At 39.1% G+C, this 26,023-nt stretch overlaps 6 protein-coding genes and 1 long non-coding RNA gene across 12 annotated transcripts; 3 read left to right on the top strand and 4 right to left on the bottom strand.

Moving 5' to 3' along the window:
- The first annotated feature begins 1,815 nt into the window (after positions 1-1,815).
- On the top strand, positions 1,816-4,908 carry LOC135631581 (receptor-like protein EIX2). Its single transcript, XM_065139314.1, has one exon. The coding sequence runs from the start codon at positions 1,816-1,818 to the stop codon at positions 4,906-4,908; it is 3,093 nt and encodes a 1,030-aa protein (XP_064995386.1).
- A 448-nt stretch (positions 4,909-5,356) lies between these two features.
- LOC108952176 (uncharacterized) lies at positions 5,357-6,178 on the bottom strand. Of its 2 annotated transcripts, none has more exons than XR_010494383.1 (3): positions 6,037-6,178; positions 5,795-5,954; positions 5,357-5,448 (listed from the first exon to the last, which is right to left on the bottom strand). It is a non-coding gene; the product is annotated as an uncharacterized LOC108952176 (long non-coding RNA). The 2 variants fall into 2 exon arrangements; XR_001976764.2 differs by lacking the exon at positions 5,357-5,448 and adding an exon at positions 5,526-5,692.
- Positions 6,179-9,234: 3,056 nt separating this feature from the next.
- LOC135631580 (receptor-like protein EIX2) lies at positions 9,235-12,409 on the top strand. Its single transcript, XM_065139313.1, has one exon. It carries the CDS (start codon positions 9,235-9,237, stop codon positions 12,307-12,309), a length of 3,075 nt encoding a protein of 1,024 aa, XP_064995385.1. The 3' UTR covers positions 12,310-12,409.
- Positions 12,410-12,646: 237 nt separating this feature from the next.
- Positions 12,647-15,948, bottom strand: LOC103975843 (dihydroceramide fatty acyl 2-hydroxylase FAH1). Of its 5 annotated transcripts, none has more exons than XM_065138787.1 (8): positions 15,667-15,948; positions 15,103-15,172; positions 14,304-14,396; positions 14,020-14,216; positions 13,834-13,939; positions 13,497-13,643; positions 13,255-13,414; positions 12,647-12,907 (listed from the first exon to the last, which is right to left on the bottom strand). In XM_065138787.1, exons 1-7 carry the CDS (start codon positions 15,834-15,836, stop codon positions 13,295-13,297), a joined length of 903 nt encoding a protein of 300 aa, XP_064994859.1. In that variant the 5' UTR covers positions 15,837-15,948; the 3' UTR covers positions 12,647-12,907; positions 13,255-13,294. The 5 variants fall into 5 exon arrangements, with proteins under 5 accessions (XP_064994859.1, XP_018677269.2, XP_018677258.2 ...); XM_018821724.2 differs by lacking the exon at positions 12,647-12,907 and adding an exon at positions 12,948-13,152 and having other exon boundaries at positions 15,667-15,947; XM_018821713.2 differs by lacking the exons at positions 12,647-12,907; positions 15,667-15,948 and adding exons at positions 12,950-13,152; positions 15,401-15,542.
- Positions 15,949-16,209: 261 nt separating this feature from the next.
- Positions 16,210-19,336, bottom strand: LOC135631262 (receptor-like protein EIX1). The gene has a single exon (XM_065138786.1). The coding sequence runs from the start codon at positions 19,302-19,304 to the stop codon at positions 16,374-16,376; it is 2,931 nt and encodes a 976-aa protein (XP_064994858.1). The 5' UTR covers positions 19,305-19,336; the 3' UTR covers positions 16,210-16,373.
- Positions 19,337-21,264: 1,928 nt separating this feature from the next.
- On the top strand, positions 21,265-24,203 carry LOC135631478 (uncharacterized). Its single transcript, XM_065139189.1, has 3 exons — positions 21,265-21,821; positions 22,241-22,371; positions 23,264-24,203. Exons 1-3 carry the CDS (start codon positions 21,594-21,596, stop codon positions 23,976-23,978), a joined length of 1,074 nt encoding a protein of 357 aa, XP_064995261.1. The 5' UTR covers positions 21,265-21,593; the 3' UTR covers positions 23,979-24,203.
- A 49-nt stretch (positions 24,204-24,252) lies between these two features.
- On the bottom strand, positions 24,253-25,933 carry LOC135631479 (uncharacterized). Its single transcript, XM_065139191.1, has 2 exons — positions 25,616-25,933; positions 24,253-24,804 (listed from the first exon to the last, which is right to left on the bottom strand). Exons 1-2 carry the CDS (start codon positions 25,841-25,843, stop codon positions 24,412-24,414), a joined length of 621 nt encoding a protein of 206 aa, XP_064995263.1. The 5' UTR covers positions 25,844-25,933; the 3' UTR covers positions 24,253-24,411.
- Between the last annotated feature and the right edge of the window lie 90 nt (positions 25,934-26,023).

Here is a 26,023-nt window from a genome sequence, read left to right as displayed (position 1 = left end):
CTACATTCTTTGGTTAATGATTGATGTGGACGTAAGCTGTGGGAACAACCCACTCCATGTACAATTTTCAACAACATGTGTGACATTTCAAATATTTATAAAAATGATATTCTTTATTGATAAATTTGTTTGGAACCTTAAGCACATTCGTTTGATCAAGTAAATGAGAGTGAAATGAGAATGATTTAAGTGGTTTTTTTTTCTTTGATTATTCTTTCATCGAATAGGCAAAGTAAATGGGTCAAGTCAATGATAATGATTTTGAGTATATTTTTCTATAGTCAATGAATCTTCGCAAGTTTTCCCGTTTTACACGCGAAATTAGTCCCTTGGAAAGATGAATAGCTGAGTGATGATGAATTTAATGTTTGATGATTCTACTAAAAATAATAATAGGAATTGTTATAACCATGCAAATGCATTAGATTATTAAAATTTTAGATTTGCTTTTTCTGAAAGTCTTGTTACAAATATTTGAAACTCCGATTAGATCTCTACATCATGCGATAAAGATTGACGTCCATGTAAGCTGTACAAATAGCTACTGTTTCAAAGATTCGGCAAATGATAGTGATTTAGAGTAGCATTTTTCTTTATTGTCTTTTCAATAAATACATATCTTCTGCACAACACGACGGAGTATCTTTCTCATTTTTTTTAAATCATAGCCCTTCTAATGATGATATTTTATAATGTCATGACACACGTAACCATCGATCTTCGTTATTATATGTTTCATCTGCTTTGGAGGACTAAACATAGTAATTGAGTAAAGTAAATGCCAGTGATTTCTAGTTGCTTTTTTTTCTTTGGTCAAGTAAATGACAGTCTTGTCTTTGGTAAAGTAACGAATGTCTTATACACAACACACATGGGTTGACTCGAAAACCACATTGAACGTCAAGTAGGAGACTTCAAATTGTGATCACGATCACTATTTAAATGAATCATTCAACATATTAGTTGAGTCAGGCAAATAACAATTATTTAAGTGAAATTTACTAGGTCAAATAAATGATGATGATTCATAATAACTTTCCTTGATTCCCTTACGTGAATAGATTGTTTAACACAATACCCGATTGTAGATAGATGGTGGCTGATAAAAAAGGATAAGCAATTTAAATGACAGTGATTTTAGTAGCTTTTTTTTTGTTATAGTTTTTTTAAAGATTAGACAGATTAATTGAGTCAAGTATATGATAACAATTTTGAGGAGCTCTTTTGTTTGATCAAAGTTTTTAAGTGAAGAAATGTCTGTTACACAACAGGCATATGTTGACTCGAAAACACGCATTAAGCAGCCTCGTATGATCAGTTTTGTAGGATGCGGTGAATTTGAACGACCACCTTTTCCTCCTCTGTGACTACTTTAGGATCATATTTCTACAAAACTTCGCTCTAAATAAGTTATAATCTTGAATCTCCAAATAAGTTATAATCTTGATATGTGATACATAAAAAATCATTTTGATGGAACCATCAACGTATTCGTAAATCTTAAAATCCAATATGAGAAAAGGTAGGAAACTCCAAATTGAGATCACGATCGTGTAAAGTGTGGAGGAAAAGCTACCCGGCCTCTCTACGGCACCCAATTTCCATCGAGTGTTGAATGATTCTCACCTCAGACGACTTTGACTACCAGCGGAATAATGACATCTATCTATGGATATCCAGCATCCACCAAGTCCATAGTCCTAATGTTCATGTTCACAAGAGACTAGAGCAGAATATTCATATAAATACACACACATGGACTACTGCCTGCCGCACGAGTAATAAGAAGTTAGTTAGATCCTCTAATATCCATCCATGGGTGAAAGATCTCCTCTTCTTGTGATCGTCTTCTCTCTTTCCGTACTTTGCATTGAGCTCGGGATCTCGGATGGTTTCTCCATGATCCGCTGTCAAGAGACAGAGAGGAAAGCCCTCATGGAGTTCAAGCAACGACTCCGTGATCCTTCCCATCGTCTTTCTTCCTGGGTTGGGGAGGATTGTTGTAGTTGGGAAGGCATCCGCTGCACCAACGTCACTGGCCATGTTATCGAGCTCCACCTTCGCAATAGACATCGGTCAGATGTTTCATACATGGATTGCTCTGAGACTAACTTCGATGATGATGGATGCAGATGGGCACTGCACGGTGGCATAACTCCATCATTGCTTTCTCTCCAACACCTTAATCATTTGGATCTTAGCGGCAACAACTTTGAAGGAAATCGTATCCCAGAGTTCTTGGGATCCTTTGGAAGACTAACATATCTTAATCTCTCAGGTGCAGGCTTGGCAGGTAGAGTACCTGATCAGCTGGGAAATCTATCCACCTTGCACCAACTCGATCTTTCTTATAATTTCTACCCAGATGATGATTTTTATAAATTCTTATACATCGAAAACATTGGATGGATCTCTCGTTTGACTTCTCTACAGCACCTTAACATGAATCAGGTTAGTTTTAGAAATGTGTCCAACTGGTTACAAGCACTGAACGTGCTCTCTAGTATTCAAGTGATTGAATTAGTTTCTTGTGACTTGAGGACCTTTCCTCCTTCGCTATCTCATGGCAACTTCACATCTCTTACAATTCTAAATTTGGAAGACAACATCATCAACTCTACCGTGCCAGACTGGCTGTTTAATATAACCAGCCTCGAGGTGCTTTCTCTTGGTTGGAATTACCTACATGGGCAAACTCTTGATTCTATTGCCAAGTTGACAAATCTCAGGCAACTCGACTTGTCTTATAATATGTTCCACAACGACTTCAGACCAGAAGCTCTATCCAACCTCTGCAAGCTCCAAATTCTCGACCTAGAAGACGTACCAATCAACGATGTGCTGTCCAATCTAGAATCGGTTTTCTCTGGATGCCTAATGTTTAGCTTAGAGGAATTGGATCTCGGCGACACCCACTTGAGGGGTTCCTTGCCGGATTGGTTGGGGAACTTCAAGAATCTCAAGTATCTTGATCTTTCATACAACTTCCTCTACGGATCAGTGCCTGCGTCTCTTGCGAATCTATCGTCATTACAGTCTTTGATTTTATACTCCAACGATTTGAATGGGACGATTTCAGAAGGCATCGGAGGACTGAAGGGCCTTATCAATTTGGATCTCTCTAATAACTCATTTCGCTTTTCGGAGGTCCACTTTGCTAACTTATCGAGTTTAAAGTTTTTGGACATTTCTTATAGCTATATTGATTTGGATAAAGGTGATGACTGGATCCCTCCTTTTCAACTTCAAAGTCTCTATATGATGTTCTGCCAAATAGTGCCGAGGCCTCATTTTCCGAAATGGCTCCGATTGCAAACAACTCTTCGTGAATTATCTTTATCAAGTACAAACATCAAAGAAAGGATTCCCAACTGGCTTCCTTCCTCTCTCGAGTATTTGTATCTTTCCAATAATGAGATTAGCGGTGATGTGCCACAATATCTTCCAAACCTAATATATTTGGATCTCTCAAACAACTCGCTCTCGGGCCACCTTCCTCCAAGAATCACAAACATCATGCCACATCTTCAGTTTTTAGATCTCTCTGGCAATAAGATTGCTGGCGAGCTGCCACAACATTTTTCAAAGCAAACTTATTATTTGGATCTCTCAAATAACTCGTTCTCGAGTCATCTTTCATCAAAAATCTCAAATGCAATGCAATATTTATATCGGTTTGATTTATCTATGAATCATCTGAGTGGGAGCATCCCCTTGTCGTTTTGCCAAAATAAGTATTTGCTAGTGCTTCGGCTTTCAAAAAATAATTTATCAGGAGAGCTTCCTAATTGCTGGAAAAATTCCTCGAGTTTGTTTATTTTGGATGTATCGAGCAACAAATTACAAGGAAGAATTCCTGACTCTCTCAGCAATTTGCAAAGCCTACAATCACTGCATCTGAGCAACAATAATTTAATAGGGCAAATTCCTCTTTCTTTAAAAGGTTGTACGAACTTGGTTACTCTTGATTTGGCTTACAACAACTTCATCGGAAATATACCAGTTTGGATTGGAGAAAGCCTGTCATATCTAAAGACTCTCAGTTTACGCTCAAATGCCTTCAACGGAAGCATTCCTGAATTATCTCATCTTATATCTCTGCAGATATTGGATCTCTCGAATAATGCTCTTTCAGGATCAATACCACGTAGCTTCGGCAACTTCAGTGCATTGAGAGGCTCTCCTTCATATAATTCATACTTCTATAACTATAGCTTCAGCTATGACGATATAATGTGGCTCTTCATAAAAGGGAGTGAACTCGAGTACACCACAAGACTGCTTTCAATTGATAAAGTTATTGATCTCTCCAACAACAGTTTGTCTGGATACATCCCTGAGGAGTTGGGAAATCTGCATGGATTACGGAGCTTAAATCTATCTAGAAATTACCTAACAGGGGAGATACCGAGCAACATTAATGGAATGCAACAATTAGAAATTCTTGATCTCTCCAGAAATAATTTGTCTGGAGCAATTCCTTCAACCTTGGCGGCGTTAAATTTCCTGAGTGATTTGAACTTATCATATAACAATCTTTCAGGTAGAATTCCCACTGGTAGTCAATTACAAACATTTACTGATCCATCTATCTATATCGGCAATTCAGATCTTTGTGGCCCTCCTCTCACCAAATATTGTCCAGAAGATATGCCAACAAAAGGTAAAGAAGAAGAGGAAAAAAAAAAATCTAAGGACAGAATTGAAAGTATTTGGCTATACATGTGCCGTGCAGTAGGATTTATCGTGGGATTTTGGACGATTTGTGGAAGCATCTTATTGAACTCGAGATGGAGGATTGCTTACTTCCATGCTATTGATAGCATGTGTGATAGGCTCTATGTGGTGCTGGTACTGAATGTGGCAATGTTCAAGAGGAAGCTACTGGTAGGAGGTCAAGTTGACTAAGCCGATGGGAGCGTTCACAATTAGTATCAGGCAGTATGTATTGGGCTCATGGTTTGCATGTTTTTCCATAATCCACTGGTGACATGATTTTAATTTTTGCAAGGACTATCGATTTGTCTTTCTGAATTCTATAAGCTCTAATTAACATTTAGCCAGCAGTATTGTTCGACTCTGTTTTTGCCATAAGCTACACTGTAGCGTTGTTTATTGAATAGATTCTATTTGTCATGAATCATCTATGAAAATATGTAAAAGAATTCCACCATCTGTGATGTGTAATAACATTTGCTTAACACATGACAAGAAATCTTCTCACTGAGTGTCACAATCTTTGCCGTAACACTAATTACAGGATTTATCGTACTCCACTCATAACAAGAAAAATCTTTCTAGTCTTAAGCCTCATTTTCACTTGTTGATTGGTCTATAGCTTATACACATCCTCTATTTTGGATTCTTTTATTTTCCTTTCCACCTCTGCTAAACACAAGACATTCATCACCGTACAGTGTCTTAACAGGAAAAGTTGAAGATAGAGTTCTGCATGATGAAGAGTTGGATTAGGATGCAGACCATGAACAAATTACTGACCAATTAAAAACTCATGTTTCCATATAAACTGGTTTAATACACAAGGTAGCTTTCATCAAATAGTGTCCTCAATACATGATGATCAAGGGCACTGATCTGTGATGTATACAAGGAAAGAATTGGAGAGCATTGTTTATTTATTTGGGATATGCAGGAGGAAAAAAAGGAACCACCAAAGAGAACAGTAGGGAATCTGAAAAAAAAAGAAAAAAAAGAATGAATAATGAATATATGAGAACAGATGGCATCGTGGTTAATGTAAAACTGTTTTAGTGAATAAAGGAAGGAGGCTAACCTCAATAAATTACAAGCTATTCTTGCATTGTCCAAAAGAATCAGTTTTTCTGATGAGAGGTTTTTGCTGGTGGCAATGTGCCAAAGATGATGTCCCAGAGTGAAGAAGTTATTCCAAACCCCTTGTTTTGAACTTTGAAGTGATGGTTTAGATGATACCGCTGTGCAAAAGAAGCAGCATTTTTCCTCTTCAGAACTACATCCGAGGTTGCCAAAACAAAATGCAATCCTTTTCTTTCTCACCTTCAGGTGTTTAGCTGGGTGTTTGGATGGATGTCCATGATGCAGGTAGTAATGGGTGCAGTCATATATAACGTATCCCAACAGGCCACCTCCAAACACGGCAGGCGCAGCTGATGGAGCCGTGAGTAGGTGCAGCAAATGCCAGAACTGAGAGAGAACGTTAAACACCATGAGAGCCTCCACTGGCATTATACAGCATTTTACCTTTGCTGATCGAGACAATTATATTTCATGTCAACTTGATTATGGGCTCATTGGGTCTATTGAAAGACTAATTCAGTAATCTAAAGTTAGGCCTAGTACCACCTATGAGTTTGAAAGTACAAAGTGTACTTTTTCAACAAAAAAAAACCTGATAATAGTACCGTCAAGATCAGTGGTGGTACTGCCTAGTGTTAGATGATGGCACCATCCAAACACAGTCTCCTAGACTGTATCAAGCGATGACACTATCAGTGCACAAGGTGACAGGCGATGGTACCACTAATATCTTGAAAATCTATGTATTTGAATTTTTGACTCCATTTTTGAAGTCAGGCTTATAAATACCTCATTCATTCTTGCTTGAGATAGCAAAAAAAAAAAATTAAAAACTTGTGATTCTAAGTATAAACTCTATTGAGTTCGGGAGATGTAAGAATCACTTATAAAAGAGAGTTGTAAATATTCTCTCCTAAGCCTATAAAAATGAGAAAATTATTATAACAAGGGTAGTTGATCTTTGCCCGTTGAAAAAAAGATCGGTAATGAAAGTCGATAACCTTGAGGGAAGAGGAATCCGGAGTGAACATATGTCGGGATGATCAAACAACTATAAATCGATTTGTATTTTTCTTTATGCTTTTCATTATTATTACTAACTGATTTACTTATTCACTATTCTTACTCACATTTGAAATTAAACATATTTTCGATATGGATTTCATTGAAAGTTTTCGAATTATTTTAACTTTTTCGAAAGCACTAATTGCCTCTCTTTCGGATACGGGTTTCACCAAACGAAAGTCTTTGAATCGTTTCAACCTTTTCAAAAGCACTAATTCACCCCCTTTCCGATTCAAGTTTCATCGAATGAAAGTCTTCGAATCGTTTAAACTTTTTCGAAAGTACTAATTCACCCCCTCTTAGTGTCTTTACGGTCCTAAGATATACAAAGCTTAAATATTTTTAAATTAATATTTCAAACTTAACAAAATTAATAAGTTAATTATCTCATCAAATTGGATCACGATAGCATTGATATTTTTAAGTTGTATTAGTGCTTTGTGAAAGACACTCGTCATTGCTTCTACAATCCAATTTATGGTTAATTTAATCACTAACAAAAAAAATCTTATTTTAATACCTCAATCACAATCTGATTTGTCATGATCCGAATTGATGAATCAATATTACCTGTAAGTTATTAAGTCGAAAACAAATATCCAAAATACTTAAGTTTAAATTAATAATAATAAAATATATAATCCATATTGTTACATTCGTAATACAAGACATAAGCCACTAGTCTTAGAATCTTAAAATCTTAATCCAACAGTGGGTTGGAAAATTGAGTCCAATAATTCAATCATATTGATTTGAGAACAATCTTTTGACTCATGACATGGCTTGTGATACAACATATTCTATGACTATTTCAAACTCTCTCTAAATCACTGTATCCTCTGGTTAACGATTGATGCAATTTCTCGATGTACAATTTCTAATAACATATGTGACATTTCAAATATTTATCATAAATAATAAAAGTGATATCTTTTGTTGCTAAATTTCTCGATTTCTTTGGAACATTACATTAGGTATATCCATTTAGTCAAGTAACTGAGAGTAACTTTAAGTACAATTTTTTCCATTGGTTCTTCATTCATAGAATAGACAAAGTAGGTTAAGAAAATGATAGCGATTTTGAGTTTTTATTTATTTATTTATCTAACATCCACAAATTTTCCTATTTCACACGGACAAAAGTTGAGTCCTTTGGAAAGACGAGTAGTGTTTAATAACTCGTATGATAATTGAAATGTCGTAATTTTGCAAGGCCAAGTCTATAATCATATTGAAATGGGATTGGCACAACAAGCTTCACTATATATTTTCTACAAATGAAGTTGGCTTGCTCTGTATTTGATCACTAAAATTTTAGGTTTGCTTTTTTCTAAAAGTCTTGTTGCAAATATTTGTAACTCTCGAGTTTTACATCCTCGGATAAAGATTGACGTTGATAAAATCTATGAAAATAGCCACTAATTCAAAGATCAGGCAAACTAATTGGGTCAAGTAATTCATAGTGGATTTTCTTTGGTGTCTTTTCAGTAAATGCATTTCTTCTCTTCTGCATAGCATCGGGAATGGCTTTCTCATCATTTTAAATTATAACTCTTCTGTCCATGATATTTTATAAAGTCATGACACGTAACCATCAATTTTCATTATCAAATTTCTCATCTATTTTAGAAGATTAAACATCATAATTGAGTCAAAGTAAATGATAGTGATTTTAGTAGCTTTTTTTCTTGGTTATAGTTTTCAAAGATTGGACAGATTAATTGGGTCAAGTATATGATAACAATTTTGAGGAGCTCTTTTGTTTGATCAAAGTTTGAAGCGAAGAAATGTCTTCTACACAGCACGCATATGTTGACTCGAAAACACGCATTGAGCAGCCTCGTATGATCAGTTTTGTACGATGCGATGAATTTGAACGACCACCTTTTTCTCCTCTGTAACCACTTTAGGATCATATTTCTACGTAACTTCTCTCTAAATGATCTGTACAACAGTGAACAGATTACATTCCCATGTTTTGAATCTCCAAACAAGTTATAATCTTGATATGTGATACATCAAAAATCGTTTTGATGGAACCATCATCGTATTCGTAAATCTTAAAATCCAATACGAGCAAAGGTAGGAAACTCCAAATTGAGATCACAATCGTGTAAAATGTGGAGGAAAAGCTCCCCGGCCTCTCTACGGCACCCAATTTCCAATGTGTTGAATCGTTCTCATTTCAGACTACTTTGACTAGCAACCTAATAACGATATCTATCTATGGATATCCAGCATCCACCAAGTCCATAGTCCTAATGTTCATGTTCACAAGAGACTCGAGCAGAATATTCATATAAATACACACACATGGACTACTGCCTGCCGCACGAGTAATAAGAAGTTAGTTAGATCCTCTAATATCCATCCATGGGTGAAAGATCTCCTCTCCTTGTGATCGTCATCTCTCTTTCCGTGCTTTGCATTGAGCTCGGGTTCTCGGATGGTTTCTCCATGATCCGCTGTCAAGAGACAGAGAGGAAAGCCCTCATGGAGTTCAAGCAACGAGTCCGTGATCCTTCCCATCGTCTTTCTTCCTGGGTTGGGGAGGATTGTTGTAGTTGGAAAGGCATCCGCTGTAGCAACGTCACTGGCCATGTTATCGAGCTCCACCTTCGCAATAGACATCGATCAGATGTCTCATACATGGGTTGCTCTGAGACTAACTTCGATGATGATGATGTTGGATGCAGATGGGCACTGCACGGTGGCATAACTCCATCATTGCTTTCTCTCCAACACCTTAATCATTTGGATCTTAGTGGCAACAATTTTGAGGGAAATCGTATCCCAGAGTTCTTGGGATCCTTTGGAAGACTAACATATCTTAATCTCTCGGGAGCAGGCTTCGGAGGTAAAGTACCTGATCAGCTGGGAAATCTCTCCACTTTACACCAACTCGACCTTTCTTATAATTTCTATCTAGATGATGATTTATACATCGAAAACATTGGATGGATCTCTCGTTTGACTTCTCTACAGCACCTTAACATGGATCAGGTTAGATTTAGAAATGTGTCCAATTGGTTGCAAGCATTGAACGCACTCTCTCGTATTCAAGTGGTTGAAATGGCTTCTTGTGGCTTGGAGACCTTTCCTCCTTCGCTGCCTCATGTCAACTTCACATCTCTCACAACTCTAAATTTGGAAGGCAACATCATCAACTCTACTGTGCCAGACTGGCTATTTAACATAACCAGCCTCGAGGTGCTTTCTCTTGGGTCGAATCACCTATATGGGCAAACTCTTGATTCAATTGCCAAGTTGACAAATCTCAGGCAACTCGACTTGTCTTATAATACGTTCCACGACGGCTTCAAACCAGAACCTCTATCCAACCTCTGCAAGCTCCAAATTCTCGACCTAGATAAAGTGCCTATCAATAATGTGCTAGCCAATCTAGAACAGGTCTTCTCTGGATGTCTAATGCTCATCTTAGAGGAATTGAATCTCAGCGGCACCCAATTGAGGGGTTCCATTCCAGATTGGTTGGGGAACTTCAAAAATCTCAAGTTTCTTGATCTTTCACACAACTCCCTCTCTGGATCAGTTCCTAGATCTCTTGGAAATCTATCATCGCTGCGATCTTTGTTTTTATACTCCAACGATTTGAATGGGTCGATTGCAGAAGGCATCGGAGGACTGAAGGGCCTTATCTATTTGGTTCTTTCTTATAACTCATTTCGCTTGTCGGAGCTCCACTTGGTTAATCTGTCGAGTTTAAAGTATTTGGACATTTCATACAACTACATCGATTTGAATAAAGGTGATGAGTGGATTCCTCCTTTTCAGCTTCGAAGCCTCTATATGACCTTCTGCCAAATATTGCCGAGGCCTCATTTTCCGAGATGGCTCCGATTGCAAACAACTCTTCGTGATTTATCTTTATCAAGTACAAGTATCAAAGAAGGGATTCCCAACTGGCTTCCTTCCTCTCTCGAGTATTTGTCTCTTTCCAATAATGAGATTAGCGGTGATGTGCCACAATATCTTCCAAACCTAATGTATTTGGATCTCTCTAACAACTTGCTCACGGGCCACCTTTCTCCAAGAATCGTAAATATGATGCCAAGTCTTCAGTTTTTGGATCTCTCTAACAATAAGATTACTGGTGAGCTACCACAACTCTTTTCAAAGCAAATTTCTTATTTGGATTTCTCAAAGAACTTATTCTCAGGACATTTTCCATCAAAAATCTCAAACACAATGCCAAACTTAAATTGGTTTGATTTATCTATAAATAATCTGAGCGGGAGCATCCCCTTATCTTTTTGTCCAAATAAGTATTTGCTAGTGCTTCGACTTTTCAAAAATAATTTATCAGGAGAGCTTCCTAATTGCTGGAGAAATTCCTCAAGTTTGTTTATTTTGGACTTATCGAGCAACAAGTTCCAAGGAAGAATTCCCAACTCCCTCAGCAATTTGCAAAGCCTACAATCACTCCATCTGAGCAACAATAATTTAATAGGGCAAATTCCTTTTTCTTTAAAAGGTTGTACGAACTTGGTTACTCTTGATCTGGGGAACAATAATTTTATCGGAAATATACCAGCTTGGATTGGAGAAAGCCTACCATACCTAAAGACTCTCAGCTTACGCTCGAATGCCTTCACCGGAAGAATTCCTGAACTATCTCATCTTACATCTCTTCAAATATTGGATCTCTCGAATAATAATCTTTCAGGAATAATACCACCTAGCTTAGGCAACTTCAGTTCATTGAAGAGATCTTCTTCTTCAAGTGATTTATACTTCAACAACCATAGCGACGAGGATGTAATGTGGCTCTTCATAAAAGGGAGTGAACTCGAGTATACCACAAGATTGCTTTCAATTGATAAAGTTATTGATCTCTCCAACAATGGTTTATCTGGAAGTATACCTGAGGAGTTGGGAAATCTGCATGGATTACGGAGTTTAAATCTATCTAGAAATTACCTAACGGGGAAGATACCGAACAACATTAATGGAATGCAACGATTAGAAATTCTTGATCTCTCCAGAAATAATTTGTCTGGAGCAATTCCTTCAACCTTGGCAGCGTTAAATTTCTTGAATTATTTGAACTTGTCATATAACAATCTTTCAGGTAGAATTCCCACTGGTAGCCAATTACAAACGCTTACTGATCCATCTTTCTATGCCGACAATTCAGATCTTTGTGGCCCTCCTCTCACAAAAAATTGTACAGACAATATTCCAACAAAAGAAGAGGAAAATGAAAATTCTATGGACAGAATTGAAAGTATTTGGGTATACATGTGCCGTGCACTAGGATTTATCGTGGGATTTTGGACGATTTGTGGAAGCATCTTATTGAAATCGAGATGGAGGATTGCTTACTTCCAAGCTATTGATAACATGTGTGATAGGCTCTATGTGGTGCTGGTATTGAATGTAGCAATGTTCAAGAGGAAGCTAATAGTAGGACGTCAAGTTGACTAAGCCGATGGGAGCATTCACCATTAGTATCAAGCAATATGTATTGGGCTCATGGTTTGCATGATTTTTCATTATCCACTGGTCACATGATTTTAATTTTTGCAAGGACTATCGATTTGTCTTTCTGCCTTATCTTGGCATCAATATTTTAGTTCATTAAAGTATGAGTTCTCATCGTATTGTCTATAAGCTTTAATTAACATTCAGCCAGCAGTATTGTTCGACTCTGTTTTATCCATAAGCTACACTGTGGCGTAGTTTATTGAATAGATTCCATTTGTCATGAATCATCTATGAAAATATGTAAAAGCATTCCACCATATGCGATGTGTAATAACATTTGCAAGTTACGTATAACACAAGACAAGAAATCTTCTCACTGAGTGTCACAATCTTTGCCGTAATACTTATTACAGGATTTATAGTACTCCACTCATAACAAGAAAAATCTTTCTAGTCTTTAAGCCTCATTTTCACTTGTTGATTCGACCAGCTTATACACATCTTCTATTTAGATTCTTTTATTTTCCTTTCCACCTCTGCTAAACACGACATTCATCACTGTACAGTGTCTTAACAGGAAAAGTTGAAGATAAGAGTTCTGCATGATGAAGAGTTGGATTAGGATGCAGACAATGAACAAATTACTGACCAATTAAAAACTCATGTTTCCATATAAACCAGTTTAATACATAAGGTAGCTTTCATCAAATAATGCCCTCAATACATGATGATCAAGGGCACTGATCTGTGATGTATCCAAGGAAAGAATTGGAGGGCAATGTTTATTTATTTGGGATATGCAGGAAAAAAAAAAAGGAACCACCAAAGAGAACAGTAGGGAATCTGAAAAAAAAAGAAAAAAAAGAATGAATAATGAATATATGAGAACAGATGGCATCGTGGTTAATGTAAAACTGTTTTAGTGAATAAAGGAAGGAGGCTAACCTCAATAAATTACAAGCTATTCTTGCATTGTCCAAAAGAATCAGTTTTTCTGATGAGAGGTTTTTGCTGGTGGCAATGTGCCAAAGATGATGTCCCAGAGTGAAGAAGTTATTCCAAACCCCTTGTTTTGAACTTTGAAGTGATGGTTTAGATGATACCGCTGTGCAAAAGAAGCAGCATTTTTCCTCTTCAGAACTACATCCGAGGTTGCCAAAACAAAATGCAATCCTTTTCTTTCTCACCTTCAGGTGTTTAGCTGGGTGTTTGGATGGATGTCCATGATGCAGGTAGTAATGGGTGCAGTCATATATAACGTATCCCAACAGGCCACCTCCAAACACGGCAGGCGCAGCTGATGGAGCCGTGAGTAGGTGCAGCAGATGCCAGAACTGAGAGAGAACGTTAAACACCATGAGAGCCTCCACTGACATGACAGCCATTTTACCTTTGCTAATCGAGACAGTTTAAATTTTTCAGAAAGAGAAAATAAAAGTCATACCAAAAGCATTAGACGAAACATGGCATGCTCATCAAATCCGGCACACATATAAAATGGCTGAGAAAAATAAGTGCTAATACCGGCACACATATGATGGCTGTTGCAGCAGGTGGAAAAACAAGGCGCAGTCCGTCCATGGGGTACTTGTGATGGCATCCATGAAACAGATAATGAATTGTGTTTCCCCTGCATCATGGTTCTCAACAAGAAGTTAAAAGGACTCATGAAGTTTACATCAATCATACAAAGACTGGAAACAATTGTACCAGTAGCCTTTTGTTTTCATGTGGAAAAGGAAGCGATGCAAAGAATACTCAATCATGGTCCAGAGAAGAATTCCTGATGACACCAGTGGGACCAATTGAGGGAGTGTGTTGCCCATTCGAATAGAGATGGTCAGACACCAGAAAACAACTGGGAGCCATATCACTGGAACAACCCACCACACTGTTCTCGTTAAGCACTGAATAATTGCAACAAAAGCATATTAGTCAGGAAATCTTATCAAATCTATCATCTCATGCTGCATTAATTCTCGTCAGAGTATTACCTCCATGAAGCCATTTGCAAAGAATCGTGGGATCTCCTTGGTAACGATGGGCCGGTGAACCCAGTCCTCATAATCTTCCCCAAGATGACCAACCTTTAGATATATACATGAGCAAGAATGTGAAATGTTTGAAATGTTAAATCTGTATCAGGTGAGAGCAATGATAAACATTAAAACATGTGGAAAGGATGAGATCATATCTTTATTAGAAATGTGATTGATTTTACTATTCAAGATTCCAATAATTGTGAAGAAATGATATCATCAAAATTGTCAAATCCTCTACATGGTCATCGATGGTGACCTCCTTAGATGTATATGTAAATGTAAAATATATGGAAGCCTATAGTAAAAACAGGTAAAATTTTATGCAAATTCTATGGGTATTCATCAAAAAATTTTAGATTGCTTGATGCAAAATTACTGAAAAGACATCATGGTCTAAGATAATAAAAGCATTGTGACAACTGAAGATGTGGAATATTGAAAAAATTGTTGGCTTTTTCATGTGTAATGATATTGATTTTTCACAAAATAGATTAAGATTCCAAGCAACCTTGAACTTTTGATTAGTTCTTGTTAGGGTATCTATATAAATACAGTAATGATCAGAAATGTTGCAAGAGAGCGAATTAGAACAATTATAACAAAATCAGCATTCATTTTATTGAGATGGTTATGTCGAAGATACTTATGAAATGTATGTGTTTTTGCAGTAAGTTTTTACATTATCTTCACATTGGCTTGGTATAATAAGAAAGAGAAAAGAAATCAAGACATGAAACCACCACAATTGTACCTGGAAAACCAGAGGCTTGTTCAAGTCAACCGAGAACCCCTGGGCAACCATTTCTGTATTGTAAATTCTACTGCAAGCAAATCAATTCATTATTTTGTGCAATATAGAGAGACGGATTATGAAAAAGATCATTCAATTCCTCAAATTGTATGTTCTGCAATCAAATGAACTTTTCAGTATCATATTTTTCAATTCATTAACCAAATCTTACTTTTCAGTATCATGTGTTCTGCAATCAAACAGTACTAACAACGAAACATGTTTGGGGTAGAAATGCATAATGTAAAAAATTACTAACGTGATTGCAGAATGCGCTTTGGAAGAACAAATCAACTTTTTTTCCTTTCGACAGGAATTTATCTGAATAAATGTTACAACATCTGAAACCATCCATTTAGAACCAACGAATCACGAGAGACATAAATCGTCCCCAAAGAGAAAAGACCGCATTGGAATTCCCTACCGAAAAGCAAGCGCAGGGGCGAACCAAAACTCCGTCGACAACTGAGTCGGACCACAAATCCCACAAGAAACCACCACTCTTCTTCAATGGAAGAGGAAAACCTGAAGAATAGCGTGGGAATGAGGGGCGTCGAGAACCGCGGGAGGGATCGCCTCTCCGGCTTCTCCTCTCCGCGCTCCGAGGCGAAAATGCCTAATTCCTCCTCCTTGCTCGTTTCTCGTTCTTTCTCTCGTATAAATAGGAGGCTGTGACTTCGTCGCGGGCCGTACATCGTGTAGCGCTTCCGGAATCGAATCCATGCCGTCGACTTCCCAACGGAACGCCCGGGTGCCAGCTCGGCTTCGCGACGTAAGGATGAGGATTCGATGGCTGAGCCCAACAGGGCCCAATCCAAGAAAGACATGACCGACGCTTTCGAATCGTAGGATTCGGAGCGCGAACCCGTTGATGATCATCGATAAGGATCACAATTCTAAATGGTATCGGATGACACTTAATCGAATCTGTTTAAAGAATGTGACTAAATTGATGTACACAAAGTACTTTCGTTTTCTTGCTCATAATTATTATAGCATGTAATCGTGCTTATTAATCCAATTTGAATGGGAATATCCAACTGCAAGAATCAAGGACGAGGTCATAGATGCGAAGAAAATATCTTGGTTGGCATAAAAGTTAAAGCCGTCTTATTATCGTGAAAGGACACACAAGTAGAAGATACAACTGCAGATAACTAGAAAACCTGTAAACATGCCTCTATCAGGTACTTGATTCTTGATGTTTCCCCTGCCGTAGTGCTTATATCGGATCACCCATCTTGACCACTTCCTCGTAGCTTCCTTCTGAGCTTTGCCATGTTCAATACCGTCACGACGTAGAGCCTATCGGACATGTTATCGATGGCGCGGAAGTAAGCAATCCTCCATCTCCATTGCAACAGTAGGGTTCCACAAATCGTCCAAAATCCTACGATAAATCCCAGCGTGATGCTGGCGTACTCCCAAATAGTTTCGGTTCTGCTGTCAAGATCTTCGCTTTGCTTTTCTTTGTCATCGATGGATATGTCCTTTGGACAGCTTTTGGTAAGAGGAGGGCCACAAAGATTTGGGTTACCGGCATATATAGATGGATCAGTAAAAGTCTGCAATTGGTTACCGGTGGGAATTCTGCCTGAAAGATTATTATATGACAGGTTCAAATGGTTCAAAAAATTCAAGGTGGCCAAGGTTGAAGGAATTGAACCTGAGAGATTATTTCTTGATAGATCCAGAGTTTCTAGTTGTTGCATTCCATTGATATTGTTTGGTATCTCTCCCGTCAGATAATTCCAAGATAGATTTAAGGTCTGAAGACTTTGTAGATTTCCTAACTCCTCGGGGATACTTCCTGACAAGCCATTGTTGGAGAGATCGATCATAGTGACGAGCGGCAGTAGGCTGCTGTACTCAGATTCGATTCCTTTGACAAATAGCCACATATTTTCTGCCGCACCTCCGATATCATAGTCGCCCTTTTGAGGAGAGAGTTTCATGGCAGGGAAGTTGCCGAAGCTCCGAGGGATAGTTCCAGATAGATTGTTGTTCGAAAGATCCAAGATTTGAAGAGATGCCAGATGAGAAAAGCGAGGAATACTGCCGGTGAAGGCATTTGAGCGTAAGCTGAGAGTCTTTAGGTTCAGTAGGTTTTCTCCGATCCCGGGCGGTACATCTCCAACGAAGCTGTTGTAGCCGAGATCAAGAGTTTCCAGTTCTGTGAGACTCTTTAAACAAAGAGGCATCTGACCCGATAGATTATTGTTGCTCAGGTGAAACGACTGTAGCTTTTTCAAATTGCAGATTGAGTGTGGAATCCCCCCTTGTAAAGTGTTGTTTGATAGATCCATGACAACTAGGATTGAGGAATTTTTCCAGCAATTAGGAAGATCTCCCGACAGATTGTTCTGGGCAAGTCGAAGCACGTACAGAAACTTATTTCGACAAAGGGAAAGAGGGAGGCTCCCACTCAGATTATTCGTAGATAAGTAGAGAAATTGTATTGCCGGCATGGTGTCTGCGATTGTCGAGGGAAGGGGCCCTGACACCCGATTATTTGAGAGATCCAAAAAACTTAAGTTTGGAAGATATTGTGGCATGCCTCCGGTGATGCCATTATAGGACAGCTCCAGTTGCTCGAGACTGGGAGGAAGCCAGTTAGGAATAGCGCCTTGGATGCCTGCGCCAGCTAAATCTAAATACGTAAGAGCTGTCTGTGTTCGAAGCCATTTCGGAAACTGGGGTCTTGGCACTATCTCACAGAGTTGCATCGAAAGAGTATTAAGCTTAAAAGGGGGGATCCAGTCATTGCCTTCTTCCAAGATAAACGAGTTGTACGAAATGTCCAAATCCTTCAAATTTGATAGATTGGCCAAGTGGACTTGAGACAATCTCAACGAATTGTCAGTCAGAAACAAAGAGACGAGGCTCTTCATCTGCCCGATGCCATCCGGAATCGACCCATTCAAATCATTAGAACTTACATCCAAAGTTTGCAGCATCGACAGATTTCCAAGCGACGCAGGCAGTGATCCGTAGAGGAAGTTGGAGGAAAGATCAAGAGATTTGAGATTCTCCATGTTTCCTAGCCAGTCCGGCAAGGTACCACTCAGCTGGCTGTGTCTGAGGTACAGTTCCTGCAAGCTAGACATAAGACATCCGGAGAAAATTACTTCTAGATTAGCCAGTGTATCATTGATAGGCACATCTATTAGATAAAGAAATTGGAGCCTGCAGAGGCTGGACAGTGCTGCTGGAATGAAGCCGCCATGGAAGGTATTCTGAGACAAGTCGAGTGCCTTGAGCGACGTCAACTTCGCGATGGACTCAGGAATGAGCCAGTTCAGGTCATTCCCACCAAGATAAAGGAAGTCGAGGCTGGTTATGTTGAAAAGCCAATCTGGTATGGTAGAGTTGATGTTGTTGTATCCTAAATCAAGAGTAGTGAGAGATGTGAAGTTGACAAGAGGCAGGGAAGGAGGAAAGGTCCCCAAGTCACACGACTTCAATTCTACCGCTTCAATGTGAGGGAGTGCATTAAATGCTTGTAACCAATTGGATGCATTTCGAAAGCTGACCCAGCTCATGTTGAGGAGACGAAGGGAAGTGAGACGAGAGAGCCATCCAGGGTCTTCAACGTACAATTTGAGAAGGCCATAAAAATTGTAAGAAAGATCGAGGTGGCGCAAGGTGGAGAGATTTCCGAGCTGCTCGGGCACTCTGCCGGCGACGCCTACGCTCGAGAGATTTAGATACGTTAGTCTCCTCAAAGATCCCAAGAACTCGGGAATCCGGCGACGTTCAAAGACGTTGCCACTAAGGTCCAGGTGTTGAAGGTGTGGGAGAGAGAGCAGCGACGGGCTTATGTCACCGTATAATGTCCATTTGCATCCTTTACTATCACCATACCAGTAGTCAAAATTGTCAGAGCAATCAGAAAATAAATTGACGCGTGCATTCCGAAGGTCGAGCTTGATAACACGGCCGGTGACGTTGCTGCAGCCGACGCCTTCCCACGTACAGCACTCCTTCCCGACCCAGGAAGAGAGACGACCGGAAGGATCATAGAATCCTCGCTTGAACTCGATCAGGGCTTGCCTCTCTGCCTCCTGGCAGAGGACGGTGGTGGAAGCATGAGAAATCGCAAGCTGAATGCTCAGCACTGTAAGAAAGAATGTGATAGAAAGAAGAGGGCATCTCCTCTCCATATCAACCCAACGACAAGGAATTGGGTATTATCACACGCAAGGCAGAAGACAGATCTCCAGCGTCTTATAAAGCTCACAAGAGATGGCGCGTGAATTGGTGGTGCAAGTTCGACGGTCAATTTGGCGACTGGCGTTTGATGACTTGACCCATGACTTTGGCCGCACATTTTCGAGTGGGTGGGGTCATTTTTGGTGGTTGTTCTTTCGCCGACACTGCCGCCCTTCATATTGCAGCGTTTTCCGAGCAAACAAGCGTATATTGTAAGAAGACTTGAGCGGGTCATCGTGGATAGTCATCATCGGACAACTTCAATTTTGACCAAACAAGTGTGAATTAACGTGCCACAGCTTGGACTTAGTGGTGCTTTGTCTTTGAATAAGACCAACTTGTTGACTGTGTGGGTACAGATCAAATCAGCCTACGATAGCGACATCAATAGGTAGGACGTATGTGTGTGTGAACTCGATGTTATGTTTGGATATATAATGATGCATGTGAACCTGTTGAAACAAGATGGATTAGTCTTGGTTTGTCCATCATCTAAATGATTGATATGTCCTTAGTTACACATCATCCTTAAATTATAATTTTTTCATATCAATTAAGTATTAGAAAAAAAATGAAAGTTCAAGATACATCCAATTTGCTGGAGCCCATCAGCCTTCACGATCGCCATCGGTATCTCCTCCCACAGGATCGGCTCTCTCAATTACAGTCGTTGATTGTGCAAGAAACAAAATAGCACGGTAAGGTGAGAACAGAAATGAAAAGAGAGGTGACTAAAAGGTGAGATGGGGAGAGTGTTTTCGGAAATATTTTGGATGTTTTTATTTTGTTTGATTAGTTTAAAATGATACATGGATTTAGTAAGAAATTCATCTATAAATTCATCTAATTAATTAATTAATGGAGGACTATCTTATGTCGGAAGTAATGATTGTAATCGTTTTGTCGAAGGAATATAATTTTATTTTTTTTAATAAGAAAAGTATGAGACAATCAAAATAAATATTGGTAGTTCATTAAATGAAATTTTAAAAAATATATCCATCCTATTTAGCCTAATAAATTTTGTTAGTGAATTTATCAAATAGTTTTTTTAAATATATGTATGAATTTGATTTTCTCAAAAAGATTCAAAATTAAATATATTATAAATAATATTTTATATGACCCTCAGAGTAATAGGTCCTTAGGGAGACGAGGGCGATAGGATGTCACGATGTTAATTATGATAAGAGAAAAAAAATTAAAATAAAAGAAAATATGAGGTGAGGGTGATGAGTAACATAGGCAAAGTTAAAAGTAATTTTATCTTTTAAGACATAAGGATACTATGAAAATGAATAAAAAAAGAGAAAACTAAAAATAAAGTTTTTCTTAAAATTGCCCTTATTTTTTTATCAGTTGTCACCAAAAAAAAGAAAAAAAATGTTAAAACATGAAATGTCCAAATTGAGATATGCATAAAGTTGTCCAATCTTGATGTTTAGGATGTCTACAATATTTGCCATTGCACTTGCTGTAGACTAGATTAATATTGTTAGTCTCACAGGTACCTATAAATTTAGTTATACCGAGATCCAAATCCGTCTAAATATTTAGATATATAAATTCATATTGTTTTTCTTCAAACTTGTTCGAAAGACCCCTAAATTGCACATTTGGATTCGGATATATAATAAAAATTTAACTCATAGTCATCTTTATACATGCATCATTCTCTCATCAATACATTTCCATATTATACATGCATCATTCTCTCATCAATACATTTCCGTAATAGATGATGTTCTCATTACTTTACTCTCCTCTATCATCCTTCTTGTTGTTGTTATTATTATTATTATTATTAAACAACTGGAGCCAAAGATTCGAAAGGTTAAATTTGGTGCTCGCCCGCTTAGAAACCGCGTAGAATGCAACGTACGCGTGCTGTAACTCGTTTCTCGCGGCCTCGCTTCCGTCTGCCTATTTGTGGCCGGATTTTTTGACTTCCATGCCCGATTGCGATCCCAACGGCTTTCGATTCCACGAATTCCATGCGAGGTTAATCGAATCCTCATAGGATCTACCGGTGTAGGTGTGTCTTTCTCTTGCTTCGCCAAGTTCCCTCAACTCTGGATCCCGTCGTGTAGAATTCCCCATTTCTTGGAGGTTTAGCTGTTTGAATCGTACATCGGACTGGGAAGTCGATAAAATTAGGGCTCCATATGTGAGGAAGTCTACATTTTGCTGGAAAGGATTGGGTTTTTTGGCCGAGGGGAAGTGCATTTGCGCCGTCGAAGATGATGCTGGCGGAGGGAAGCAGGAGGAATTCTCAGCTCTTTTCTGATGATTCCTTGGATGGCGACGTCGCCCGTCCAAGAGAGATAGATGGTATCGCGACGATCCCCGTGTCCTCGTCTTTGTCTCCGTCGTCGCCGCCTGGTTTCTCTCTTGAATCTAATCATATCCAGCATCGCGTCTCTAGGATGGATACTCTTGCTGGTGTTGCGATAAAGTATGGCGTCGAGGTAATTAGAGTTCTGTTTGAATGCTTATATTTGTAGTGATCAAATTTTAACCTCATAAAGCAATAATATGTTAAAAAAATTTGAATATCTTGATATATTTTCCTTCATTTTTTGACTAAATTTTGGATTTTGCTTTCGAATAGATTTAATTTAAGAACCATAATTTCTTTTGTATCAGTTCTATCTATGTGCCATTTGTGGTATGAGGTCGATGGATGAATAGGTAGCTAAGGAAAACTAAGAAAAAGAGTAACCAAGTTTTGTATGTGCAGAGCATAAATCTTTGTTCTGTCTATTTAATAATTTTGTTGTGAGACGTAACAATATTGGTTAAATCATATACAATTTAAAAAGACATATATCTGCCTTTTTTTTTTCTCTCATCTGATATGTGATAATTTCTGTTCTTCATTAATTAGGTTGCAGACATCAAACGATTAAATGGATTAGTAACGGACCTTCAGATGTTTGCTCACAAGTCATTGCAGATTCCTCTGCCAGGAAGGCATCCACCGTCGCCTTGTCTATCCGATGGTTCTATTGAGAATGGGTATTTCCTTTTGCCTTTGCCTTCAAACCATATTTCTTCTTAGTGGCTACGAGGTCCTTTTTTTCCCTAATATGGCATTAAGATATTGCTGATCCTCATGAACTGAGACTTTCAATCACAGATTGCTTTGCATTTTTCATATTTTTGTAATTGTTGAATGACCTATTTTTTATTGTCCTGTAATATCAAAAACAGAGTGTTTTTTGCTTGTTACTTTCTCTGTCATCATTGTCCAAATTGTTTTGATTAAATTGAATGATAATAACTGGAAAAATCCTTGGTTATTTCTACACTGATCATCTTGCATTATCATCATTTTGGAAGTCTTCCATTAGCAGTTGAAGGCTTGCATCCGATTGTAACTTTCATCTAAACATTCCAACCTATCCTAGAATCTTACCAAGTCCTAGATATAGCCAGATCTTTCTGAGGGATAAGTGTTGCCCAAAATCTGGGGACATCTTAAATTTCATGATTTTGATTTGATTTTTATACAAATATCATTGCTCCTGCTCTTTCTGTAATTGACCACTAGCCTATCTTTAACAATCATTTGGATGAATGTTCTTTAGTCGAACGATCAGGTGTTGTTGCTGGGTTTCTTCTAATTGTGATAAATACTACATTGCTCTAACCTTTCTTTAACAATGTTTAAGAATGCCATGTACTGTCATGGAGTATGCTAAGTTTTGGATTCAAGATTGTGTGCTGAGTCTTCCTCTTTTTGGTAAAAGTGTGTATTATGAATGTGGCAAGACTGTCTCTAGCAACAGTCAATTCATTATAGATTGAAGTTGAACAACTAGCTGCAGCTTTTGTGCTACATCATGTTTGTTCTACACTCATTCCATCGAGATTACCAGTTCTCTTATCATGGTTGTATTTGTTGCAGAGATCAGAGTCCGCCCCATCGACCTTGTAATGACGTTTTAGAATTGATCGAGTCAATCAACATGAGACCTCGTCCACGTAAAGTTTCTCCTGCCATGAGCAGGTTACAGGGATACTATGGTCTCGGCCACACTAAAAGAAGGCCGGTTCTTGGAGGCGAGGATATGTCACTCTATGGAACAAGAAAATGCTGCTTCGACGATGAACTACTATATAAAAAGTCACCGACTTCTGATCCACCTCCAAGCAGGCACAGGAAGTCTAGGAGTCTGATGAATGGATTCTCACTAGAGAATGGTTATATTGCCGACGAAAAAGCAGTTTTTGAAGCTGGGGAAAACAGTGACATTGAGAGATCTATCAGAAGGCGTCAAAAAACTGATACCCCAGAATTGTTTCTCGAGGACAGCAATGGTGGATTCTCAGGGAGGACAGGAAAGGGTATAGCACCAAGACCGAAATCAGGGTACAGGATCGATACGGATGTGGGTCGGTTGAGTGCTCTACCCAATGGGGACTATGTCAAGAACGAAGCTCTTGCTTCTGTGAGGAAGTCATCCAGCACCTCGTGTTTGCAATCGCAGGACTTCGATAACATCTCTTCCATGTGGCCCATGAGCAAGTGGAGTTTGAAATCAGACGTCCTTGCTAGGCCGATATTTGATGGCTTGCCGAAGTCCATGACTGTGAGGAGAAACAAAGCTGCTCGGGATTAGCCATCCATGGCTCATGTATAGCTCTACGTCTTGGTGTTCACAATTTATGGAGATTCTGATGGGTACTGCACACGAGGCCTTCAATTGTGCAAGACAAAAACTGGCTGCATTCTTTTAGGGCAACTGACCACTGTTCCTGCAGAGCCTGTGTAGAAGGATTCGTTTGTATAAATGCAGTTGTTTGATTAAAGAGGGAAGGAACATCGATTGTTGTACGAATCTTTTAATTTGCATTCATATAAAATTAGCTCCTCATCTGAGTTGCAACTCTTATTCCCTGTTGGACCGTTTCAGCTTTAAGCACTTTTACTGTACTGTATAAAAATGGTATGCTTCCATGCCTTGCTCTCTCTCTCTCTCTCTCTCAGAAAAGAATACAAAATCTATCATGCCTTGCTCTGGTGGATCAACGCATGGTACTGCCCATTCTTCTCTAGCAGTACCAAGTCTTCCACCAGGGCTGGCCACCATAACGCGGCAGAAAGTATAAGCAAGAGCACAAGCAAATGATAGCAGTTGCACGACCGGAGAATACCGTCACTGCCAGTGTCGCCACCACAACCCATGTTCCAACAGAAGGCATGAGCCTGTCGGACTGGACCTGATTACGGGAAGAGGAGGAAGGGGCGGACAGGGATGATCTTGGTCCGCTACTCCTCGCCTCACTTTGAACGGGAGTCTGGTGCGTATTTGGTGGAAGTGGATCTCGGCGAGCATCGATCTCAGTTGAGATCTGCGTGACACTGTTGCCTGGCCGGACCTTGTCCTCTGGGACCGCTTCTTGTTGCTGGTTCTCTATATCGATTTCGCTACCATTGTTACAACCCTGGACTCACAATTTTCATGAACCAGTCTCATTAGATCCTGCAATATGGTTATTTTTGTGGTGAAACAAGTCCTATGTGCTGTTCCTTGTAAATGTATGTGCACCTGTGATTATTGATCATGGCATTATAAAGCATCACCGTGGATTTTATGCATCAGTTTGATAAACATGGATATGGTTCTGAAACACGTAAGACGGACCCCACAAGATCCTATAAATTACAACTCACCGCTCAAATGGACCCACATGATAAAGACACCCGAGCATGTCTGGGGGACGACAGCTAACTCCGCGCGCGGTTAGGTGACGCAGGCCACCTACGGAAAACGAGAAATCTCGTCTTCTAGGAAGATGATGGTGCGAAATTTATCCGTAGAGGTGACCACGTCATCCCTTTTTTTTCCGACAAGAATATCTAATTAAGAAGTTTGCCTTAAGATTCGCACACGGGAAGGATGGACATAGACTTAAGCTCGTAGTGATTGGGTGTGACTTTACCTGTTTATTATACCCATTCTTTTCCTACCTGTTTAAGATATAGCCACTCACCTCCCTGCCTTCTGATTGGAGCTAAACATGATTCGAGGAAACAACATTAGGACTTGAGGATTGTGATAAATCCCTTGAGACTGTAACATTAAAGTGCATCACAAAACATTTCGTTTGAGTCGCGAACGTCTCTGATTCACGGAAAAGTTGTAGAGGGGGTGTGATCGTGTCAGGGATGTAATCAGAGATATGATCCAAGAACCAAAGGTAACGAAACAGGACGCAAACGAAAGCAATATAGGCACGGTTCCGTCTCTCTTACCTTATCAGGTAATGACCTCCCTTGAGCTGATGGCGTCGCATTGGAGGGAACCGCCTTCCTCTTCTTATGCTTCCTTTGGAACCAGGAGAACCGCCATGAGAGCTTGCGCTTGGAGCCCGGCCGCTCTGGCTTCGACTGCTCCGGAGAACCCAAGAAGCAGGCGAAGCAGAAATACGATCTCTTCTTCCCCTTTCGGACCCTGAGGGAGCTGTTCTTGTCGATGGACATAGTTGTATGGGTAGAACGCGGAGCTGGAGAGAGGGCAAAGATATAGTTTCAGTTGTAGACCTGAGTTTCTTGTTTGATAAGTTTCACCAACACGGAAAGGATAATGGCGAAATACGGAATCGATACATTTTGAAATTTGTCAAGTTGTTCCTTCATCAAAGTCTATATATAAAAAAGGCT

Source organism: Musa acuminata, chromosome BXJ3-2 (genome assembly GCF_036884655.1).
Source record: "Musa acuminata AAA Group cultivar baxijiao chromosome BXJ3-2, Cavendish_Baxijiao_AAA, whole genome shotgun sequence".
NCBI lineage: Eukaryota > Viridiplantae > Streptophyta > Magnoliopsida > Zingiberales > Musaceae > Musa > Musa acuminata.
This window is presented reverse-complemented; position numbering and strand designations above follow the sequence as displayed.